The sequence below is a fragment of the Camelus ferus genome, chromosome 9, assembly GCF_009834535.1.
Source record: "Camelus ferus isolate YT-003-E chromosome 9, BCGSAC_Cfer_1.0, whole genome shotgun sequence".
In the NCBI taxonomy this organism is placed as follows: domain Eukaryota; kingdom Metazoa; phylum Chordata; class Mammalia; order Artiodactyla; family Camelidae; genus Camelus; species Camelus ferus.
Window position 1 is genome coordinate 16,105,305 of NC_045704.1, and position 22,847 is coordinate 16,128,151.

Here is a 22,847-nt window from a genome sequence, read left to right on the forward strand (position 1 = left end):
GCTGCCACTGCTGTTGCCTCCTCACTGGGTTCCCTGCTCTTCTGTCTCCCTCCAATGGTCTCTTCCAGCAGGGGGCCAGAGGGATCCTGTTAAGACCTGAGTCGGGGCCTGTCCAGCCTCTGCTCAGACCCCTCCTGTGGCTCCCACCTCACTTGAGGTAATGGCCAAGTCCTTACTGCAGCCTACAAGGCCCTGCACGCCCCTGTTTGCCCTCTGCCTTCACCGTCTCCACTTCCCCCACACTTGCTCCACTCCCATCACCCTAGCTCGAATCCGCTTTCCTGCCTCCGGGCCTTTGTACATCCTGTGCCTTCTGTTTGCAGTGTCTCCTCCCCACCAACTGTCCACCCAGCTCCTCTGATCTTTCAGGTCTCACATTGTGAGAGGCCGACTAATGCTCCCCCAGAGATATCCATGTCGGAATCCCTGGGACCTGCGAATGTTACCTTATATAATGAAAAGGACTTCACAGAGGTGGTGAAATTCAGGATCTTGAGATGGAGAGATCATCCTGCGTGATCTGAGTGGGCCCTAAATGTTATCACAAGTATCCTTATAAGAAGGAAGCAGAGAAAGATTTGCTACAGAAGACACAGTGCTGTGACAATAGAAGCAGAGACGTGGGGTGCAACCACAGGCGAGGGACGCCGGCAACCACCAGAAGCTGGAAGAGGCAAGGAACGAATTTTTCCCTGGAGCCTCCAGAAGGAACCAGGCCCGTGGACACATCGGTTTTAGGCCTGTAAGATGCATAAGATGCACTTCTGCCTGCCAGAACTGTAAGAGAATGCACTTCTGCTGTTTTAAGCCACTGAGTTTGTAGCAATTTGTTTCGGCAGTCACAGGAAACACACACGCCTGAAATGTCACCCCTCCGGGAGGCTGCTTCGGAGCCTCCGCCTACATTACATACAAGAACCCACGCTTTTCCATCAGAGCATTATGACACTTTGTGATGACTTTGTCATGACCTGTTAACACCTGTCTTCCAGTCTGGGCTGTGAGCTCCGTGAGGCCAGGATCCCAGATGTCTCATTCAGTATGTGTTCCTGTGACCTTACGCAGGACCTGCTGAGGGTCTAGGCTCAACAGATATTTCCGTTCAAATTCATTCATCCATCCACTTATCAAGTATTTATCAAGTACCCAGTGTTTGCCTGGCACCGTTCTTGGAATTGGGGGATGCAGACAGTGACTCTGCCCTTGTGTCTCCCCTGGTTATGAACCGAATGCTTGTGTCTCCCTTAAATTCACATGTGGAAGCCCTAACCTCCCCCCGCCACTGTGCACCAGTACGTGGAGATGGGGCCTCTACGGAAGTGCTTAAAGGTGGGGCCCCAAGCTGAAAGGATTAGTGTCCTTCTAAGAAGAGACCCGACAGCTTGCCCCCCCTCTCTCCCCCCGAGCTCACAAAGAGCACTGGGCAAGACGGATGTGCCTGCAAGCCACAGGAGAGGCCTCGGACTGAAACCCGCCTGCTGGCACCTTGCTCTTGGACTTCCCAGCATTTTGAACTGTGAGAAATAAATTTCTGTTGTTCAATCCATCCCATCCGTGGTATTTTGTTACGGCAGCCCAAGCTGACTCAGATACCCTCTAGCATTTGCTATTTCTCGGTTGTTTTTCCCCTCATTCCACACTGCTTTACTTATCATGGCAGTGGTGGTTTAAAAATCTGTCCACAACTTCTTTGAGGATCCTCCCCTCAGAGGTGAAGCGAATCCCCCTCCCCTTGAATATGGCTGGATGTAGCGATTTGCTTCTAGTCTGTAGAATACAGCGGAAGTGAAGGTGTGTGATTTCTGAGACCACTGTGGCTTCCTTCTTGCCCTGCCAGTGGGATCACCAGCTGCCTTATCATGAACTTTCTACAGAGAGGCCTGGGTGGCAAGGGACAGAGGCCGCCAGCCAACAGCCACGTGAGTGAGCTAGGAAGTGGATCCTCCAACCCCCAGCCAAACCTTCAGATGACTGTGACCCAGCCAACCTCTTAACTGTACCCTCACAGGAGACCCTGAGCCAGAACAATCCAACCAAGTTACTCTTGGATTCTTGACTCACAGAAACTGTGAGATAATACAGCTGCTGATTGTTGGGGGAATTTGTTATGCAGCAGTAGATAACTGATACAATCACTCTATGGTGTGTTTTGTTATCTGGTAGGGCAAACTTCCTGATCATTACTATGGCTATTTATTGAGCACCTACTGAGCGCAAAGCACTGATTTAAGTAATAGACAAGAGATAAATGTCCTGCCTCATGGATCTCACAGTCTGGTGGAAAAGACAGATAATGAACAAGTGAAGAACAAAATACATAATATGAAGTGGAGTGTGTGTGTCATAAATGCTCTGAAGAACAAAGCTAGATAAAATTAGGTGTTCTGGGTGGGGGTATGTATCCCTCTGAGGTGGTGATATGTGAGCAGAGATCTGAATGGAATGATTCAGATATCCATGGTGAGAACATTCCTGGCAGAGGGAATGGCCAGTGCAAAGGCCCTGAGGCAGGAGTTGTGTGGCTTGGTCAAACAATAGCCAAGAGGCCAGTGTGGCCAGACTGGAGTGAGAGAAAAGGAGAGGAGGAGGGGCTATAGACTGTGATCTGAAGAGGAGATAATTCCAGATATGTGACCTCACCTCTGGGGCCTCTATTTCTTCTTCTGAGGAATGGGTACCTGATACCTGCTTCTGAAGGTCACTGTGGGAACTCAGGGAGATTCTGCCTGTGGTTAGCAGCACTGGTGAGGCCCTTTGGCTGCCCTTGTCCTGTGCAACCTTGAGGGGCTGGGACAACCTCTCTGGACTCTTCACTGTGTGTCAGGACAGGCTGGAGTTCACCAGACTCCCTGCTGGGTTTTGGTTCCCAAGGTCTGGCCTTGGCATCCTGGTGCCAGGCACCCCCCTCTTCTCTCCTCCCCTCCCTGCTTCTCACCCACCTCCTTCTTCCCCTCTCATCCTCCTCCTCCCTCACCTCCTCCCTATTCCATCCTCATCCCTCCTTCCCCTCTCCCTCCTCTTTCTCCTTCTCCTCCCTCTCTCTCACCCTCCTCCTTTCTATCCTGAATCAACATTCTGGCCCGGGGAGAAAAACAGGGCAGGCTTCCTTCCTCACCCTGGCAGGGCTCCAGAGACTGACTGGGCTATTGTGTGTTTTGGCCTCAAGGTCATTCCTGCCCCGAAACTGCCCTCCCCACTGCAGAAAGTTTACTTGGGAAAAGGCATTTTGGGTGAGGAGGGGATGAATGGGGATGGGGAGAGGGGCAGAGGCAGTGCTGGAGGTCTGGCCTGGCTCCCACCATGGCTAGAAGAATCTGAGGGCCCAAGAGGACCCCAAGCACCCTCCGGGCTTTGTGGGGGGACACGGGGAGCCGTTATCAACTCCTTGGGGCAGAAGAGGGCCCCAGTCTCAATCTTTGGTCTGCAAACCTGCCCTGTGATCCTGGGCCAATTCCTGGCCCCACCCCTTCCTGGCTGGCTGACTTTGGGCAAGTTGCCTCCTACTCTTTGTGCCTCACTTTCCTTTTTTTGTCAAACAGTCCCTGCATCTGTGTCCCCCAATGTCTCAGCTGACAAAAATCACCCAGGCTCTTTATTTTTAAATAATCCAGCTTCCAGCTTCCTTTCTCTGGAGACACAGTTTCCCTGGGCCCAGGCAGGAACCTGGGAGGTATATTTTTAATAAACAGCTAGGAGACTGTGGAGATGTGGCCCCATTTCAAAGGGAGGCCTGAGGAGCAGGCTAGGGAATCAGCTGCTGAGCGCACGTGGCACGGGCACCTGTGATGATCAGTGTCGGGATCTGGAAAGCTCGTACACGTGGACTAGGTTTCTTATAGGCTGTTTTCAGGTGATGACAATTTTCAAGAACAGCCTGTATTACATAAAATGAGGGAAACCTGTGCCACAGGATTAAGTCCCCAAGGAAGAAGGCATTATGGAAAAACGGTGATTTGGGGCTTTTTCATCTGCCTGTTGCTCAAACCTAACATCTTCATGGTTAAAAAGTGCTTACGGTAGGGAGGGTAGAGCAGCGTGCTCAGCATATATGAGGTCCTGGGTTCAATCCCCAGTCCTGCTATTAAAATAAGTAAACCTCACTACTCCCCAAAACAACAAACAAAAAATACTTCTATATATAAATAATATACTTTAAATAGATTTATTTACAAAATATTTATAATATTATATATTATTAAAATATAATATTTTTATAATAAATAAACCTAATTACTTCCTCCCAAAAAACCCCAACGAAAACAAAGAAAGAACCAAAAAAAAAAGTGCTTATGTTAACTAGATTCTTTCCTTGTATGGACTCATTTAATCTCTTAGTCCTAATTCTTTTTATTGTATCAGAAGTCTTATTTTTTACCGGGTTCTTACGAGGTTTTTATCGCTCAAGCCTTCCTCCCATACCTGAATTAGGCAGGTGCTGGCCTCCAACAGGTATTCGTCCTCTAAATCCACTAGAAGTTCCACTTCTTAATACTTCCATCCTACTGGCTTCTGGAGTATCTATTACCTGGGCTCACCATAGCAGGAGGAGGCGGGCACTGTCATTATGCCTGTTTTGTGGGGGAGGAAGAGCCGGGCTGCCTGGAGTCCCACAGCGAAGGCGGCCAGCTCAGCTCTGTCGGGCTCCGAGGCTGCGCCCTTGCCCGGCAGCCCTGCTGAGGAGTGAAGGGGACTCGTCAGCTGGCGTGTCCACCCGGCAGCCGTGGGGACCGTGGGACCTGGAGCGAGGTTTTTGGCTCTCTGTGCCTCAGTTTCCTCACCTGTAAAATGGAAGAGCTGCCAGTAACCACTCAGAAGGGCTGTTGTAGGGATTCACTGAGATAGAGCACACAAAAGGACAACACTGATGCTCGGGATAGAGGAGCCATGATTATTGTATGATTGTGTTCCTCTTTTTTCCTTTTTCTTAAAAAAAATGTTCGTTTCTTGTTGTTACTCTTTCTTGGACTCTTAAAGAAGGGGACTGGACTGTCTGGAGGATTCAGTCCAGGAGCCCAAAGAGACCTAGGGGGATAGGAGACTTGGTCTTGGGGACATCTGAGCCTCCACATCCTGAGGACACGGGATCTGGCTTGACCTAGAAAACTGAGCTGCCCCCCCTCCTGTGGCCCCTCCCCCTGGCCTCATTCTGCATTGCACAAAGCAAACCCCAGGTGGACACAACCCCAGTCTTTCCCGAATCCTTGCTACTGTGGCTGGAGCTTTTTCTCTTTGGGCTTAGGTGAGAAAGGTCATTTTGTCCAGCTTAGTAGGTAGGAGATTCAAGGTCTGTCATGGCAAAGCCTGCCAGCTGCCCACCTGGGATCCATCCTTCCCGTCTTCTTTGAGAGCAGGACCCTGATGTTCTTTGGTGCAGCAATATACCCAGGGAAAAGACTACATGTCCCAGCTGCCCTTGCAGCTAGGCTGGTCACATGACTAAGAGCTGGCCAATCAGATGCAAGTGGAAATTGTAGTAGTTGGGATTTGGGGAAGGGTTCCTTAAGAAGGGCACAGTCCATAATCTGGCATGGGGCTATTTTTACCCTTTGTTTCCTTCTTTCTGCTTCCTGCCTGGAACATAAATGAGGCAGCTGCAGCTCCAGCAGCCATCTTGGACCATGAGGTGATCAGGAGAATGGAAGTCCCCAGCTAAGAATAACGGAGCAGAAAGATAGAAAGAGCTGTGTCCCTAATGGCACTGTGGAGCCACCATTTCAGCTCTGAACAATCTACTTATGGTCACTTTTTATGTGAGAGAGAAATACTCTTCTATCCATGTAAGCTACTTTTATATATATATTATATATATACACCAGTTTCTCTTTTATCTTATATATTAATGTCCTTTCTCTTTGCTGTTTGTGTTACATTATTTCCAGTCTTTCTTACCAGCTATTGATGAAAAATTCTAACTGATAGGTATGTCACTGACTCTTATGTGAACTTGGAGGTGTGGCAAGAACTTCGATGCTTTTTCTCATTTGGGGCTGGTTAGTGTTGTTGGGGTTAAGAGTATAGGTTCAAATCCATCCTCACTTTCTAGCTGTGCCATTGCCTGGAAACCTCATCTTGGAGATCACGGATTTAGCTAATAGCCTTCAAACTCCATGGAGCTCTCTTAGTGCTCAGTTTGGTAGGACAGAGTCAGTGGACAGAACTTTTAGCTCCCTCCTTCCTTCATTAGCCAGAACTGGTCACGTGGCCACCTGTTGCTGTAAAGCAGTCTGGGAAAGTGAGTACCTGACATTTTCAGCTGCTTTTATGGGAGGCAGTGCCTGCCATCATGAAAGAGGAGAGGGGAATGGTTGCTGGGGAGCTAACCACATTCTCTTCTCTCTCTCTCTCTGAGAGAGGAGAGAGAGAAAGAGAGAGAGGGAGAGAGCGAGCATCTACCCTGGGACAGACCCTTCACTTTAATCAAAACAGTTTCTCTTTAATTTTATATATTAGTCTCTGCTGTTTCTTGTTATATGTGCAAACAGTTTGTCCATTTCACTGATATTTTCAAAGAATCAGCTTTAGGTTTTATTGACTCACTCAATGTTTTATTTTCTATTTTATCCATTTCTGCTTTTATCTTTCTTAATTCCTTACCTTTTCCCCTTTGGTTTATTTTGGGGACTTTCCCCCTCATTTCTTGAGTAGAAACTTACTTTGCTCACTTTCAAGCTCTTTTTTTTTTTAATAATCTCAATGCATTTAAGTATTTAAGGCTTTCATTCTGCCGCCAAGTGCGGCTTTGGCCGTATCCCACGGTTTCATTATATAATGTTTTTACTGTCATTTGATTCTGGTTAGTATTTTGCATTTTAAGTGTCCCTGTAATCCAAGTATTATTTAAATTCAAGGGTTTCCGGGGGCAGGGGTATAGCTTAGTGCTAGAGCAGGTGCTTAGCATGCACAAGGTCCTGAGTGCAATCCCCAGTACCTCCATTAAATAAATGAATAAACAAACCTAATTACCTCTCGCCCCAAATTAAGAAACAAACAAGAAAGAAATTTTTAAAAAGGATTTCCCCCACTAAATGTTTAGAAATTTGGGGTGGGGAACAGGCTCTAGCTTTTGAATTGTTATATACTTTTATTGCATTGCATTTTAAATAAGATATTGACCTACCATGTAAGCTTGCACTTGAAGAAACGGCTCTGAGGCTAACAAAATGGTTTGGAAAACTCTAGCCTATCCTAAGTCCACACCTTTTTTACTGATGGACAAATCGAGGGTCTAGTGAACCCACAGCAAATGTAGGATTCCAACCCAGATTTTATAACCCTCATTCTGGGTATCTTTCACCACTCACCATCTTAGCTCAACATAGCCATCCCCAGAAATGCTCTGGCCTGAAAGTTTTGGAGAAATCTCTCTACTAGTCCTTTCCATCCCTGCCCAAACCTCTCTTTCCACCCCAAGCCTGGAGTCTGCTATCTCCACTTCTAACACCAAGAGTCTCTCGCCAGTGGGTCATCTTGAGTGGGTGGGGGCCTGCGGCTCAGACTCCACTAGTGGGAGGAGTTAGAAGACACACTCTCTCTGCTTCCTGCTCCCCTGTTCTCCACCCCTCACCCCTACCCCTGCCCCATTTGCATTCATTTATTCATAGGGGATTTTTGTATTTAGAGGAGAAGGGAGATATTTTAGGGCCGTGCAGGTGATGTGTGAGAGATACGAGGGGTGGGGGGGAAATCCCAGGACAATGGAGGACACAAAAGGGCATCTTTGGTTAAATGGATGAAGGCCAGAAGGTGCTGGAACTCTTCTTGAGAAATGTGGTCATTCCCTGTCCTGTGCACAAGCAGCTTGGCATCAGGCCCTGGATTAAGGAGCAGGGTGCAGTGTAGGAGAGGGCATGTCCGGCCACTGTTTGGTGCCAGAGGAGGGACGTTCTTTGCCCCACTAGGAAGCAGGACCCTCAGATATAACCTGGGGAGATGTGGGAAGGCCTGAGGCCCTGATATCAAGCAGTGGGAGCTTGGAGCCCTCGGATTTGAGTATCCCTGTAGATATATGCATCCCGACTGAGAATAATCTTGGGTGGGAAAAGCAGCAAGTGTGGCCACCAGGAAATGGCAAGGTTGGCGGTGGCGGAAGGATAGGCTGACACATACGTGTGTTAACCAGGACGTTTATGAACTCTGTGGCTCTCTGACAGCTCAGTGAAGGAGTAGGGCCCTGGTGGCTCTAACTCTAGGGTGGAAACAGGAGAACAGTGGACCATGGTCCGGCATCCTTGCTGGAAGCAAGAGGTCCTCCGCTCAGGAGGAGGCGACGAGGAGGGTGGCACAAAGCGCCCGTCTCTCTGGAGGTCTCCAGGGCCACGACGCTACTCCAGGTCTGTGCGGAAGGATGGGCACAGGGGCGGAGGAGACTGTCAGGGAGGTAGGAGGCCAGGCCCCCGGCGCCCCCGTGCCTCCCGCTGCCCTGCCCGCCCCAGCCTCCCGGCGGCCCCGCCCACCCCCGCGCTCAGCCTGTGCCATGCTCAGGTTCAGGAAGGTGGCGCTGGTCCCGGTGCGAGGAAGGGAGGTTGACTGTGAGAAGAGAGACAGGGTGAAGAGGAATTCCGGGGCTCCATCGGGGGTGGCCTGCTGCCGCCGACAAGCATTCTCCCTCCAACACGGACCCAGAAAACCAGGGTTTGAGTGAGTGGATGAAGGAGGGTACCAGGGGTGCTTCGCAGTGATTGAGTCCCTGATCCTGGAAGCTTCAAGTCTGAGGCAGGAGGTCACTATCCTTGACTCAGGGACATGGCTTCTTGGACTGCCTGGGGGAAGCGAGACTGCAGACTGGGGAATGACCTAGCCCACAGTGTCTGATAGCTCCTGGTCAAATGGGTGAAACTTGACCCTGCCTCAGGGACATTGCCTCTCAGAGCTCTGGGAATGCTCAGTGTGATGGGAGAAATATGGTCCCTGACTCTGGGAGCTCCTGGCCTGATGGAGGAGACATGGTCCCTGGCTCTGGGAGCTCCCAGCCTGATGGAGGAGACATGGTCCCTGGCTCTGGGAGCTCCCAGCCTGATGGAGGAGACATGGTCCCTGGCTCTGGGAGCTCCCAGTCTGATGGAGACATGGTCCTTGGCTCTGGGAGCTCCCAGTCTGATAGAAGTGACATGGTCCCCAACTCTGGGAACCCCTAGTTTGGTGAGCAAGACATGGTCTTCAACATTTGTTAATTCCCAGTCTGATGGAGGAGACATTGTTCCTGACTCCTGGGAGCTCCCAGTCTGATGGGGAGACACGGTCCCTAACATCTGGGAGCTCCCAGTCTGATGGAGGAGACATTCTTCCTAACCATTGGGAATTTCCAGTCTGATAGAGGAGACATAATTCCTACGACCTAGAAACCTCCATCCTAATGGAAATCACCCTTATTTCAGTGTGAGAGATGTATTTTACCTTCTAGGGGTAGAAATTCTGTTCTCACTCTTACTATAATGCAAAGGACAAAACAGGACCCTCATTGTCCGGGATGACAGTCTGAAGAGGGAGGCATGGTCCACCCTCACTCTGCACCTCTAGTCTGATGGGAGAGGTAAGCCTCCATCATTAAACCATCCTCCCAGCATGGTGGTAGAGGCAATAGCTCCTGTGTTTTAGGGGCCACCAATCTGCAGGAAAAAGGATACCCTATCCTCAGGCTACGTCCCATGTTTTAAAACCTTTGGTCTGGTATGCCTCTGCCAGGAGCGAAGAAGGCACAGAAGCCCTGCTTAGTGCCCCCAGTCTGATAGAGGGAGCCTCGCTACCCCTGGTCTAGGTTATCAGTTTGACAGAAGAGGCGAGAGCTCCACTGGGGAGTCCCAGGTCAGATGGAGGAGGCAAAGGCCCCTTCCTTCCGTCTGATGGTGAGGCATATCCATCCTTGACTTCTCTCCCCAGACTCACGGAGGAGGCAAAGGCCTCTTCTGGGAGCCCCTGTCTGAAAAGAGGTGCCCCCCGCCCCCTCCTGCACACTCACGGGCCACCTGCAGCTCCACTTCCAGAGTCTCAGTCTTGCCCTGCAGTGTGACGGTCTTGAGTGTGTAGCGGCCGGCGTCTGTGAGGTTCAGCTTCTGCACCAGCAGCGAGCAGTTGGGAAAGCCCACCTCCCGGCCTGTGTGCGCGGGGCCTGCAATCCAGTTCCCCGACGGCAGTTGGCTGAGCAGCCGGTTGGGCTCGGAGGCAGGCCCGCGGTACCAGGCGTAGACCAGCAGGTCCTTGGGGTAGCCCGGTACGGTCAGTGTCACGTCCTGGCCCTCCATCGGCCTGCTCGGCACGGGCACGATCATCGTGGCCACTACTGCCGCTGGGGAGAGAGCCGGAGGGGCTGGGTCAGCTGGGCCAGCACAGGGCACAGCATCCCCTGCCCACCCCCAGCCAGCTCACCTATGCCTCCCCCACTGGCTGGTGCTCCCCGTGTGGGGTGCTGGGAGGCAGACAGAGGAAGCAGGTGGCGTGTGGTAGTGGAGGCAGAGTTTGTGTCCCAGCAATGCCCGCTGCCAGGGAGCTGTGTCTTCCCCCATCAGACTGGGAGGCCTCAGTGGGTGGGGGCCGTCTCTCCCCCACTAGACTAGGAATTTCCAGCCTTTGGGGGGATATCTCTCTATTAAACTGGAAGACCCTAGAGGGGTGGGTCATGTCTCCTCCATCAAACTGGAAACTCCCAAAGTATAGGGGCCATGTCTCCCCCATCAGATTGGAAATTCTCAGAATATGGGGGCCGTGTCTCCCCCATCAGATATTTGGGAGCTGTGTACTCCAGGTTGTGTCTCTTCTGTCAGACCGAGAGACCTCAGAATATGGGGGCTATAATTCCCCATCAGACGGAAAGATTCCAGAGGGTGGGAGGCCATGTCTCCTCCATCAGACTGGAAATTTCAGATTATTGGGCTGGGTCTTTCCAATCAGGCTGGGGACCTCAGAAGTTGAATGGGAACATGTCTATTCCATGAGACTGGAAATTCCTAGAAAGTGGGGGCCTCTACTCCCCCATCAGATTGGGAGTACCTCCAAAGTGGGAACTGTCTCCCCCATCAGACTAGGAATTCTCAAAAAAAAGGGCCATGTCTCCTCAAGACCATGTCTCCCCTATCAGAATACAAAATCGTCTCAAGTGTGGACTGTGTCTCCTCCATCTGACTGGAAGCTCACTGAGGGTGGCTGTCCTGTCTCCTTCATCACTGCTTGGATGGAGTATGAGGCACTGACTCTTCTCTCTGACTGGTAGCTCCTTGATAGGGAGGCCCTGCTTCCCTGTTTCAAGACCATCTCTCCAAGGGCAGAGCCCATGTCTCCTCCATCAGATCAGAGTCTCTCCCAGTGGGGAAAGGGTGGTGTCGCCCTTTCCTCTGTCTCTCCCCTGGCACCTGCCACAGGGTTGCTGACAGTTCAGGAGGCTCTTGGGGATGCTGTACCCATTCCCTGCACATACCTGCACACCTCGGACACCCCCCATCTTGACCTGCACAGACAGGGCTCTGGGCAGCGCCTGAGGTCATCTGGTCCACCCCCCTGTGTCTTGCCAAGACCGGCTGCCAAGGCTCAGGTTGGGTGGGGCAGGAGGTACACTTACCTCTAGGGATGCCATTTCTGCTTTGGGTGAAAGAGTATCCACCCTTTGGATGAGACCCAGCCTGTTAGTAGGAGGGAGGGTGGAGGCGGGGGAGGACTGTTCCCACTGTCCCTCAGGGGACGGTGGCCACTTGGGAAGGAACCAAGGCGGAATGAATGAGGCCCTAATGTTCAAAGCCACCATCCCCAGGGGAGGAGAAAATGTCCCCTGAGGCTCCTGATGGCTCTGAGAACACCAGCTGTGTCTGCACTACCCCCACCACCAGGTTGTTTAAGGACAGAGGCCAGACAGTGCCTCCCTCGCTGTGTTTTTCCATTTGCCAACAATTGGCTGTGATTGTCCGGAAGCGGATGCACGTGTGCCCATGTGCGCATGCGCTCCTCGGCATCTGGGCCGGATAACGGGGTAATCTAGTTGGCTGCGCGGAGGTGCCGCTGTCTGGGTGGCAGCTAGTGGGCCAGGCCTGGAGCAGCTGTGGCGGACTGCATTGAGAACAGGGGCGCCCCTGTGACGGGATGGCCGAATGTTTTTCCATTCTGCCGCTGCACAGCGTGGGCTATGTGGCCCGTTTCTCCCTTTGCCAACCCCTCAAGGAAGACAGTCTGATTTGTCATTTGCGTTCTAAGTGGCAAAGCACGAAGGACTGCCTCCTTTTGTCACCTGCATGAAGAGGGTCCATCTGATGTGCCACTTTGTTACTTGGCCAGTGAATGGGTTGGAAATCTCTCGCTTTCCCATCCTCTCTTGGGGAAATGGCGGCCTCATGGTGGGCGGAGAAGCCAAACCTTCACAATCTAACTGGGCTTCCACCGCGGGGGTCGGGGCGGGTGGTCAGGCTGGGGGTTGACTCACCGGAGAGCTTGACCACCACTGAGGCGGATCCAGAAAGCAGGGTCTTGGGGTTCTTAGCAATACACGTGTATGTGCCCTCCTGGGCTGCCGTCATGCTGCTGATGTTGAGGTGGTCCTGACCGTCGTTCTTCAAGGCCCGCCCGTTGAAGGCCCACACGTACTCGGGCTCTGGGCAGGACCGGGACACGCACCACAGCGTGAGGGAGGTGTTGAAGTCGACTTTGATGGTGCAGCCCGTGCGGGTGGTGGAATCCTGGAGGATGGCCACGCGTTCTGGGCCGACTGTGAGGGCGGGAGGGAGAGAAATGGGGCAGTAGAGGGGCAGGGCAGTCGAGGTGGGCACCCCTGGCTTTCTTTCCACCAGGCTGGGCCCCTGGGAATATCTGGGCCTAGCAGAGGGGAAAAAAAAAGTTACAGTCCTGCATGAATCTCTAACTTGCGCTAAGATCTTGAGAATCACTTTCTCAGGGATCTTGGTTTTTCTCTTCTGTAAAAAGAGGATGTTGGGCCAGACAGAATTTCAAGATAACGTTTGAAATCTATGGCTACATTAAAAAAAAAAAAAAAAAAAAAGAAGAAGAAGTCTAACTGATTGGTTTCTGATAAGCCATTCTAAGAGTCTAGAATTCTAGGGCTCCAAGAGCAGATGTTTCTAAGTTATTAGGCTTCTAAGATTCTAGAAATCTATGTTTCTGAGATTCTAGGATTGGGTGGCTCTACGGTTTTAGAATTAGATTCTCAGAGTCTAAGAATCTCTGCTTCTAGAGTTTGCAGGATTCTCAGAGTCTAGAATTCAGTGCTTCTTAAATCTAGGTTTCCCTGGTTGTAGGATTCTAAGTTCTAAGTTTTTCTACATCACTCATGTACCTCAGTGATTTCTTTTCTTTGGAGTCCACACTGCATATCTGCTGTCCCTGGGGATGACTCCACGCTTTGGTTATGTTTTTTAAAGTTTTGTTTCCACTCCCATCCCACCACTCACTTCCCGCCTCCCTTTCAAACCCAATCAGTTCGGTGTCCTTTCCTTGGAGTATTGATTATTTAATTTCAAAGGTGGTCTTTAGTCCTTAGGAGATGGAGCAAGTGCATTGTAAGGGGGAACCCCTGGTTTCTAATCCTGCTGGCCTACTGACTCACTGTGTGCCCTTGGGTGCCCTTTCCAGGCCTCAGTTTCCCCATCTAGGCGGTTGGGACACTGGGTATCTCGGATGGGGCCGGGCCAGGAGGACTCACAGTACACAGTCAGGTTGATGGGCTCGCTGCGGCTGACACTGACTGGGTTCCAGACCTCACACTGGTAGGCTCCAGCCTCCTCCCTGCGGACGCCATGTCGGGTCAGCACCCGGCCATCGGGGGACAGGCCAAGACGGATGGTGATAGGCAGGGCCTCGCCATTGAAGAACCAGCGGACCTCAGCGGGGCTGGGGCTGCTGCACGTCAGGTACAGGGTGTCTCGGCGCTCCACCAATGCAGTGCTGTTGGCTGTAACCACGGGCGGGGCCAGGATCTCTGTGGAGCAAGAGACAGAGGGGGAGGGGGCCGGGCACCACCTGCTCTGGGGGCCTCCTTCTCCCCAGGCAAGGAGCATGATAGGATCCTGGCGGTGCCCTTGAACCTCCAGCCAGGACAGACAAGGAACAGGAAGGGAGGCAGATTTAATCCTGGAAGCCATCCTGAAGGATGTGAGCATTTTAATGTTATTTTAGGTCTTTTTGTTTGATGGTTTTAATATTTTTTAGAGTTTTTTTTTTTTAAAGCAGGATTGGGAAGGAGACGGGGAGGCCCAGCTGGGGTTGAGGGGGCTCCAGGGGGTGTCTCACCATAGACCTGCAAGTGTCCGTAGCCCACCTCCGTCTGAAACTGCCTGTTGAGAGTCTGCAGGATGTAGGTGCCCGAGTGTCTGGGCAGGACGCCCTGGATGTCCAGGCCGCCGTCGGGGCGCACAGCCTCCCGCCCCGTGTGGGCCGGGCCGGGGGTCTCATCACCCGTGCTTACGATGTAGCTGGCCACCAGGTAAGACAGGCTGAGCGTGGGCCCCGCGTACCAGTTGTAGGCAAGGAGGTCCCCCGAAAGCCCTTGGACAGCCAGTGTGATGTTGTCCCCCTCGGATGGCTTGGCAGGCTGGGGGGTGATGGTGATCTCAGCTCCCACGCTTAGGAACGCGGCTGAGGAAGATGAGCCAGAGGGGTCAGATGAGGCAGGCTGGGACCGCTCCCCACATTTGATGGAGGAGGAGACATAGGCTCCTGCCGCATGTGTTGTTGCCACACGTGTTCCTGCTATGCAGTAAGTGCTGAATAAGTGTTAGCCAGGTGCAGGGGCTCAGTCCTGGGGAGATGGGTCTGTTCTGAGGACTGAACTGGATGGGCCATGCTAAGGATCTAGTATAAGGCTGGGCACACGGCAATCTCATAGCACACGCTCACAGCCTCCAGGAGCTTTTGGGTGCGTCCAGAGGGTTTTCCTTCTGTGAGAGTCATCATCAGGCCTACACTTATGAGATCAGGCTGCCTCACCCAGCCCCTGGGCCTGGACTCCCAGTCCAGTGCTCTTACTCTGCCTCCCCAGGCTCGGCCACAGCAGAAAGTTGGGACGTGATGAATACACCCCACCCTTTCTGTTCTCAACTCAACAGATAAGCCTCAAACCCATCTAGCTGGTTGAGTCTGCCTGGGTTGGAGTTGTATGTGGTTTCCTGGAGTGGGGAGCCGGGGCACCTCTTATGTAAGACGTATTTACATGCCCAGCCTGGTTTCCGGTACTTTCCATGCTGTTAGAGCATGGCTAGGAGTAAGGGCTCTGGGTCTGGCTCTTAGCCCTGCTGTTTTCTGGCTGTGTGACCTGTGACCAGTGACTTCACCTCTCTGAGCCTCAGGTTTCTGGTCTATGAAGTGGGGGTCACGAGTGGACCACCTTTGTAAGGTGGTTATGAATACATGGAAAGCATTTAGAACAGCTCCCAGTATCCAGTAAATGCTAGTAAACCCTGCTTGTAATGACCTTCAAGTGACCCTGGGAGTTAGGCCCATCTCCTAGATGAGGAAACTGAGGTTTAGAACTGTCCAAACCATATCCCCAGGCCCCAGGAGGAGCAGAGCTGCTGGTTCCAACTCACTCTAGTTCAGGCTTCCATAGCTCAAGTAAGAGTTTGCCCCAAGAATGCTCACACCCAAGCCTTAGAAATCTCCAAAATCCACCCCGAAAACCTCTCCGGGTGATGGTCCTTCCCGGCCTTCCCCTCGCTGGTGACCCTTGGAGGAGCAAACCACACCTGCATGATGCAGAGCAGTCCTCCCTACCCAGCATGCTGGATTTCCAGCTCACACCTTCCCTCCCCAGGCCGGGCATCCCCTCCTTTCCCCGTGGGGGCCGAATTCTGGGGGTGCCATCCTTGCTCACCACTGAGGAAGAGCCAGCTGTACCCGGTCAGCACCATCTTTCACCCCAGTCCGGCTCCTGGGGATAGTGGCGTTGGCGGCCCGGTGCTCCGAGGCCCTTCCTGATTGGGGTTTGGCTCCGTCTGGTGCCGGATCAGGGAGGGTTCGGTGATTTGGAGCTGGGGGGGGGGGGAGATCACCTGAATTTGGAAGGATCGAGTCACCGAGGATCTGGGGCCCCGTTTGGGTACCAGAGTGGGTGTGGCAGGCACGGGCCAGGGGTCACGACCTGGTCAGGCCTCCTGGGGCGCTGCCTAACCTTCTTTGTGCCGAGGGCCCAGATTTGGTACCAGGAGAAGAACCAGGTCGCCAGGGAGGAGGGAGGAGGGGCAAGGGAAGATTTTAGGGCAGTTCTTAACCATGACCCAGGCCTTGGCTTCCCTGGTGAGCTTAGGGGTCACTGAGCAATAAAACCCATCAGCAGTGATTGCCCGTTTCCCAGTCCCAACGCCAAGGGTGACCTTCATGTGTCATCTCTGTGGCTGCCCTGTGATGTGGGCACTGTCAGAACCCCCAGTGGCAGATGAGGAAACTGAGGCACCAGGAAAGGACTCTGACTTACCGATTCCTGCAAGGCGGGGGGAGAGGTCTGAATCCTGCCGTTTCCAAAGCTACACAGAAGGGAAGGAGGCTGGGTGCCTCCACACTTTCTTTGGGGCCCTGCTTCATTTTGACCTCCTGCACAGGGCTGAGAAATTCAGTTTGTCTTCGCCTCTTGAGGCCTCGTTTTTGCCTATCTGTCAAATGGGTGTATGTGGAGACATTGGGGCCAGAGAGAGCCCAGTGTTGACCTGGGATCTGCACTTACTAGAAGTGGGGCTAGGGGCAGCCCCTTCCTGAGTTTCCGTTTACTGTGGAAAAACAGGGAGGATGTAGCCCTGACTCTGGTTGTTGAGAACAGTGAGATGCTACATGTCAGGAACTCTGCCAGCACCTGGCAGAGTCTGGGTCCCAAATACGAGGTGTGGTTGCTGTTACTGGACCTGGTTCCACTGTTCCTGGCCTCCATGACCCTGGGCAAGTTATGGAGCCTGCCAGGCCTTGGTTTCCTCATCTGTAAAATGGGAGTGATGCTTGTACCCATCTCATGGGGTTGTAAGGATCAAATGAGTGAACTTGTATGAAGTACTTACGATGATGGCAGACATGGAGCAAAAACGCAATAAATCACTCATTCATTTATGCTACAAATATTTAATGAGCAGAGACTGCCTGCCAGGCGCTGTTCTAGTGGCTGGTGGGTAAAATCCCTCTCTTCATCGTGCTGACAATTGTGGGATTAACACATAAACAGAAAATCTATTCCATGTTGATGGAGATAAGTGCTCAGGAGAAAAACAAAGCTGAGAAGGGGGCTTGTAATTTTGAAATTGGGGGCAGAGGAGGGGCTGAGGGAGGATGTCTCTGGGAAGGTGACCTTGGGCAGGAGCCATGGGGGATCTAGGAAGGGTGTTCCTAACAAATGTGTTATTATCAACATCTTGGTGGCTTCTGGGTCCTGGTCTCTCTGAGGCCCCAGCATCCAGCTTCTGGGCAGGGGGCCATACCTGCAGCTCACCTGTCCTGGTTTGCTCCTCCAGCACCGTGTCCTGAGCTGCCCTGGCAGGGGCAGGGCGGGGCTCTGACATGGGGGGTGGTGCTAGGTGAGAGGGGTGGGGGTGGCCAGATGCGTTGTGGGTGACCTGGCTCCTTCTGCTCCCCCCATCCCTCCTGCAACCTCACCTTACCCTTCTCTGTCCTGGCCCAGCCCTCTCCCCTGAGCCCTGGGAACTTGTCCCAGTGTCATTCAGAATGCCTCCCCCGGATGTCCCTGGGAACCTCTCCCTCACCCCGTCCCAAACTGACCTCGGCATCTTCCCCCCGACCTGCTCCTCCTCCTCCTTGTCCTTTTATCAGGGATGGCGCCACTGTCCACCTGTCACTGGGACAGAGAGACTGGGTCTCGTCCTTGATGTCCAATTCCCCCCCCCAACCCCTCACACCACACCCTCTCATGCCTGCCTCTTAAATATCTCTTCCTTGTGTGCCTTTGTCTCTGTCCCTGGGTCCATGTCCTCCCACCCCCCCACCCCCCTTTCCCCACAGCTCCTTGTCTGGCTTCCCCTCCTCAACTCCTCCCTGATCTCTGGCCTTGGTTTGGCCCCATCTTGGTACTCAGAACCTGCTATGACTCCTTGGCATCCTCAGGAGAAAACCCAACTCCTCATGGTGGCCCACTGGGCCGTGCATGGCCTGGCCCTGCCCATTTGACCAGCCTCATGGAACATCCCTTCCTTCTGGAAACTCTCTGTTCCAGTTATTCTGCCTCACTTGCCCTCTCTCCACCCAGCATATCCTTGTTTCCCTCTGCTCTATTTCATTGCCTATTCAACAACTCCTCCTCTTCCAGGAAGCCCTCCTGGACTCTCAGACAGGGTTAGATATGCCCTTGATCCCCAGTCCTCACCCTGACCACGCTGGGTCCTCACTCTCAGAGGGTGGGTCTGTTTCTTCAACAGGACTATGAGTTGTGGGAGGGCAGGACCACAGCTGCTTTGGTTGCCACTGTGTCCCCAGCACCACCCAGCACGGGATCGGGTGCAGAGCAGAGGATCAGAGAGTGTCTGTGGAACCGGACACCGGGTGTGGATGACACAGAGAGGAGTCTCCAGGGAGGCCTGGGTTTCTGATAACTTGCCGTCTGGCCGAGGAGTGAGAAGAGGCTGTGGCTCTGAGAGTCTTGAGGCAGGTCCTGGCTTTTGTCCTACTCCACCAGGGCTCCCTACCTCCCCCAGCATCACCCGACCCTTCCTGATCTGCTCCCAGCCCCTACCTCTCTGGCCCTGCCTCTGGTGCCTCCAGACATGAGCCCAGAATTTTGGTCCAATTGAGCACTGAAGTTTCTTGAGCACCTACTACGTGCCAGGCCCAGAACTGGGCAGGAAGTAGACCGGGCAGTCCTGGACAGGACCCTTTCTTTGCTTGTCTGGGAAGCAGGTGGTGGGTGATCATGACCCTGACCTCCCTGGAATTCCTCCAAGGGTGAGGGAGAGCAGGTGGGTGGAGAGTTCAGTGCTGGGCCTGTCCCAGAGTGGGAACTGGGTACATGGTTCCATTGTTCATTAACTTTTCAGCAACCGTTTATTGAGCATCTGTTACGTACCAGGCACTGTGCTAGGCTCCAGGTTACAGCCCCATACAGGAAAGACAAAAGCCCTTGCTCCAGAGAGCTGACTTTTTTTGTCTGGGGAGATAGTCAACTGACAAATACAAACAGGTACAATATTATATCAGGTGGAGATAATGCTGTGGAGAAAAAGAAAGCAGGGTTGGAGGTGTCTGGGGCACTGGCTTATAAAGCACAGAGAGAAGATGTTTTAGGAGGCTACATTGCCATACTGAATCTGGGGGGAAAGCATTCCAGGGAGGGGGAACCATAAGTGCAAAGGCCCTGAGGCAGGAGTGTTTTGGTGAGTGTGAGGTCATTGTAGCTGGAGCAGAGTCAGTGAGGGCAGAGAGGGAATAGGGTAAATTATTCAGGGCTTTGTGGGTCACAGGAGGACTTTGGCTTTTACTCTGAGATGGGAGCCCTGGGATGGATGTAAACAGAGGAGGGATGGGAGTTGACTTAGGTGTCAATAGGATCTTCTGGCTGCGTGTGGGGAACAGACTGTGCGGGGGGTGATGGCAGATGCTGAGAGGCAAGGAGGTGACTGTAATAGTCTGTGCTGTCCAATCTGGTAGCCACTACCACTAGCTTATCTGAATTGAGATGAGCTATGAGTAAAGAGTACACACCAAAGTGGTGATCATTTTGTAATATATACAAATATTGAATCACTATGTTGTGCACCTGGAGCTAACATACATTGTAGATCAATTACACTTCAACTAAGAAAAGGAAGGGCACATAATCACAGTATCCTAACAGGTTCTGCAGTGAACAATATTTACATTGTTGTAATGATGCAAACACTTTGTTTTGAGTTTCCTTGTATATACAATGGAATACTACTCAGCCATCAAAAGGAATGAAATAATGCCACTTCCAGCAACATGGCTGGACCTAGAGATTATCATATTAAGTGAAGTAAGTCAGAGAGAGAAAGACAAATATCATATGGTATCACTTATACATGGAATCTAAAAATTGATACAAATGAACTTATATACAAATACTCATTATTGATATAATTAAAATTATGATAAAATTTTGGGGAGAGGATGAGGAAGGAGAGGTGGAGGTATTAATTAAATTTTATCTCTTATAACATCTATACATTTTAAAATGTTTTTCTTTTCTTTTTATTGTATCTCTATGAGATAATAAATTTAACTAACCCTGTTGTGATAATCATTTCACAACAGATGTAAATCAAACCATTAGGCTGTACACCATAAACCTATACAGTGCTGTATGTCGGTGATTTGTTAATAAAACCGAGAAAAAACCCCCAGAATCTGAAGGTGAAAAGAAAAAAACCCACACACTAAATACTGAAGATTTATTGCAGACCGAAAAAAAACAAAAGAATGTAAAGTAGATCATTCACTTTTTATACTGAGTCCATGTTAAAATGATAACATTTTGCCTACGCTGGGTAAAATAAATTCATTTCACCTGTTTCTTTTTTTTTAACTGCAGGTACTGGGATGGAACCCAGGACCACGTGCGTGCTAAGCATGCGCTCTACCACTGAGCTATTACCTTCCCCCTTCATCTATTTCTTTTTACTTTTCTTCATGTGATACCGGAACATTTTAAGGTGTATATGTGGCTTGCATCATGTCTATTGGATGGCTCTGGATCAGGCAGAGGGTGGTTATGCCTGGACCAGGAAGGGGCGAAGCTGTCGGATTGTTGATATATTTTACTAATGATACACTATTCACTTGACGTTGTGGGCTTTTCCTGTTATCTCATCCGGGACCACCCTCCCTCCCTGAGAACCCATTTTGCAGATAAGGAAACTGAGACTTGGGGCCGCAGCCTTAGGAGGTTGGAATGGGTAGGTCTTGAACTCTGCACAGCCAGCTGGTGACAAGGTTCTCTGACCTTGTTTTGTCAACTCTCTCCCCCCAACCCGGCTCTCTTATCTCACCAGCCTCATTGTTTGTTCCCTAGGGAGCCAGAGGCCATTTGGGCCTCCTTCTGTCTCCCCGCTGAGACCCCGCCCATCACTGACGTCATCGATATTCGTGAGATGGAATGAGTGGTCGGTTCTCCCGTGGCAGGACCCTTGTCCTGTCCCCCTGGGCAGAGCCCTAGAAGCTGAGAGGTTGGCTAGAGCTGCTCATTTAACTTGGCTGAAGCAGGCTTCTGACCTCCCGGCCCCCCTTTTCTCCTCCCCTTATCTGTCCAGGGCGAGGCTGAGGTGCTGCAATATTTACTCATGGATCTGACTTCAGGGTGTGGCTTCCTGTGCCCGCCTGGCAACTCTGGGCTTGGTCCTGGTGGGGGCGGGGGCGGGGGCATTGGGGGGAGGCTGTTCTATCCCACGTCCCCCACTTGATTCCTCACCCTCAAAAGAACACCGGGGCTACCCTGCAGAAGGGGACAGTGGGTTGGAGGTCAAGCCTCAGACCTTTGAGTAGGCTGTTCCCTTTGCCTGGGTACCTGTCCCTCCCCAACCCCTTGCCCCCTCTCCCCTCCTTCACCCGGGGTTTTCCAAGTCTTTTAATCATTTAACAAATATTTGTTAAACACTGACTATCTGCCGGGCTGTGCTGGGGATACAGGCAACATCACTTCCCTTGTGGGACTAAATCCTATTGGAGGGAGATGTGCAATAATTAAAAGACTGATAGAGCGTATCTTGTCGGGTGGAGATAAGTGCTATAAAAATATTCAATAGGGGGAGAGGTTGGGGAGTGGCAGGGGCAGCTCTTTTGGTAGGGAGGGTGGAGAGGGCCTTTCTGACGAGGTGACGTTTGAGCAGAGACCTGAAGGAGGTGACCCGGGGGACTGTGACTATCTAGGGGAAGAGAGTTTTTGGCAGGTCTCAGCAAGTGCAAAGGCCCTGAGGCAGGAGGGTCCTGGATGAGTGTGAGGATAGGGAGGAGGTTTGGTGTGGCTAGAGCTGTGTGAGGGAGGGGGATCATGGGAAGAGGTGGTTATACAAAGAGCAGGGGACCCAGAAAATGGACCTTTGTACACCAGACGGCAGGTTAAAGATGAGTCGGGTGATGGTAAGTCCCAGCTTGGGGTAAGAGAGCCAATGAGAGGCAGAAGGGAAGACTCTAAGTGTGGGGTGAGGGGCTGCAGGGGTCTGGTTTGGTATGTGTGAGGGGCTGGGCTTTTCTGGAAGGCAGTTCAAGGCAGGAAGTGAAAGGCAGAGTTAGGGAGGTGAAGGGGAGCAGAGAGGGTGCCAGGGTTCTTTGGGGACCCCATAAGGGCTATGAGGACCTGGGAAAAGGGAACCCAGCTAGGTGTCCTTCCTTTCTGGGCCTCATGTCTCCCATCTGTAATGTGGGAAGGAGTTGGACTTGTATTTAGACTTATGGTCAAAAACAATTTTAAAAGTATTTATTTTCTATTTTCTTTAATTAATTAATTATTTTTTTTGGGGGGGGGTAATTAGTTTTTTAAAAGGATTTATTTATTTTTAATGGAGGCACTGGGGACTGAACCCAGGACCTCGTGCATGCTAGGCATGTGCTCTGCCACTGAGCTGTACCCTCCCCTTCTAAAAACTTTTTTATTCTGGAAAACTTCCAAGTTTTATAGACTCCTCAAAAACAGAGGAGAACAGAACAACATCCTTCCCCCTACAGCCATCTCCCACCTTGGGTCAATCTTGTCTCCTTTCCCCCACCCAAAACCCTTTCCCATTTTATTTGAAAGCAAATTCCAGTCATGGGATCATTTTATTCATAGATACTTCAGCCTGTATCTCTAAAAGATAAGGACTTGCTAAAAAGAAACAAACAAACAAACATACTCACAGTGTCATTATTTCATGTAAAAAGTTAAAATGAATAATGAAGACCTCTTTAGTATCTTCAAATACCCAGTCAGTGTCCAAATTTCC

The 22,847-nt window shown here is 51.5% G+C and overlaps 1 protein-coding gene across 1 annotated transcript; it reads right to left on the reverse strand.

Annotated features, from left to right (window-relative positions):
* Positions 1-8,109: 8,109 nt before the first annotated feature.
* CEACAM16 (CEA cell adhesion molecule 16, tectorial membrane component) lies at positions 8,110-15,908 on the reverse strand. Its single transcript, XM_032488173.1, has 6 exons — positions 15,800-15,908; positions 14,221-14,565; positions 13,634-13,909; positions 12,401-12,682; positions 9,956-10,282; positions 8,110-8,332 (listed from the first exon to the last, which is right to left on the reverse strand). Exons 1-6 carry the CDS (start codon positions 15,834-15,836, stop codon positions 8,322-8,324), a joined length of 1,278 nt encoding a protein of 425 aa, XP_032344064.1. The 5' UTR covers positions 15,837-15,908; the 3' UTR covers positions 8,110-8,321.
* Positions 15,909-22,847: the final 6,939 nt, after the last annotated feature.

Excerpts from the sequence above, each read along its gene's own strand:
- CEACAM16 (XM_032488173.1), bottom strand. The coding sequence starts at position 15,836 with ATGGTGCTGACCGGGTACAGCTGGCTCTTCCTCAGTG. Across the intron at positions 14,566-15,799 it reads CAGCTGGCTCTTCCTCAGTG|CCGCGTTCCTAAGCGTGGGA; the intron begins GTGAGCAAGGAT and ends CATCTTCCTCAG. Across the intron at positions 13,910-14,220 it reads CGGACACTTGCAGGTCTATG|AGATCCTGGCCCCGCCCGTG; the intron begins GTGAGACACCCC and ends CTTGCTCCACAG.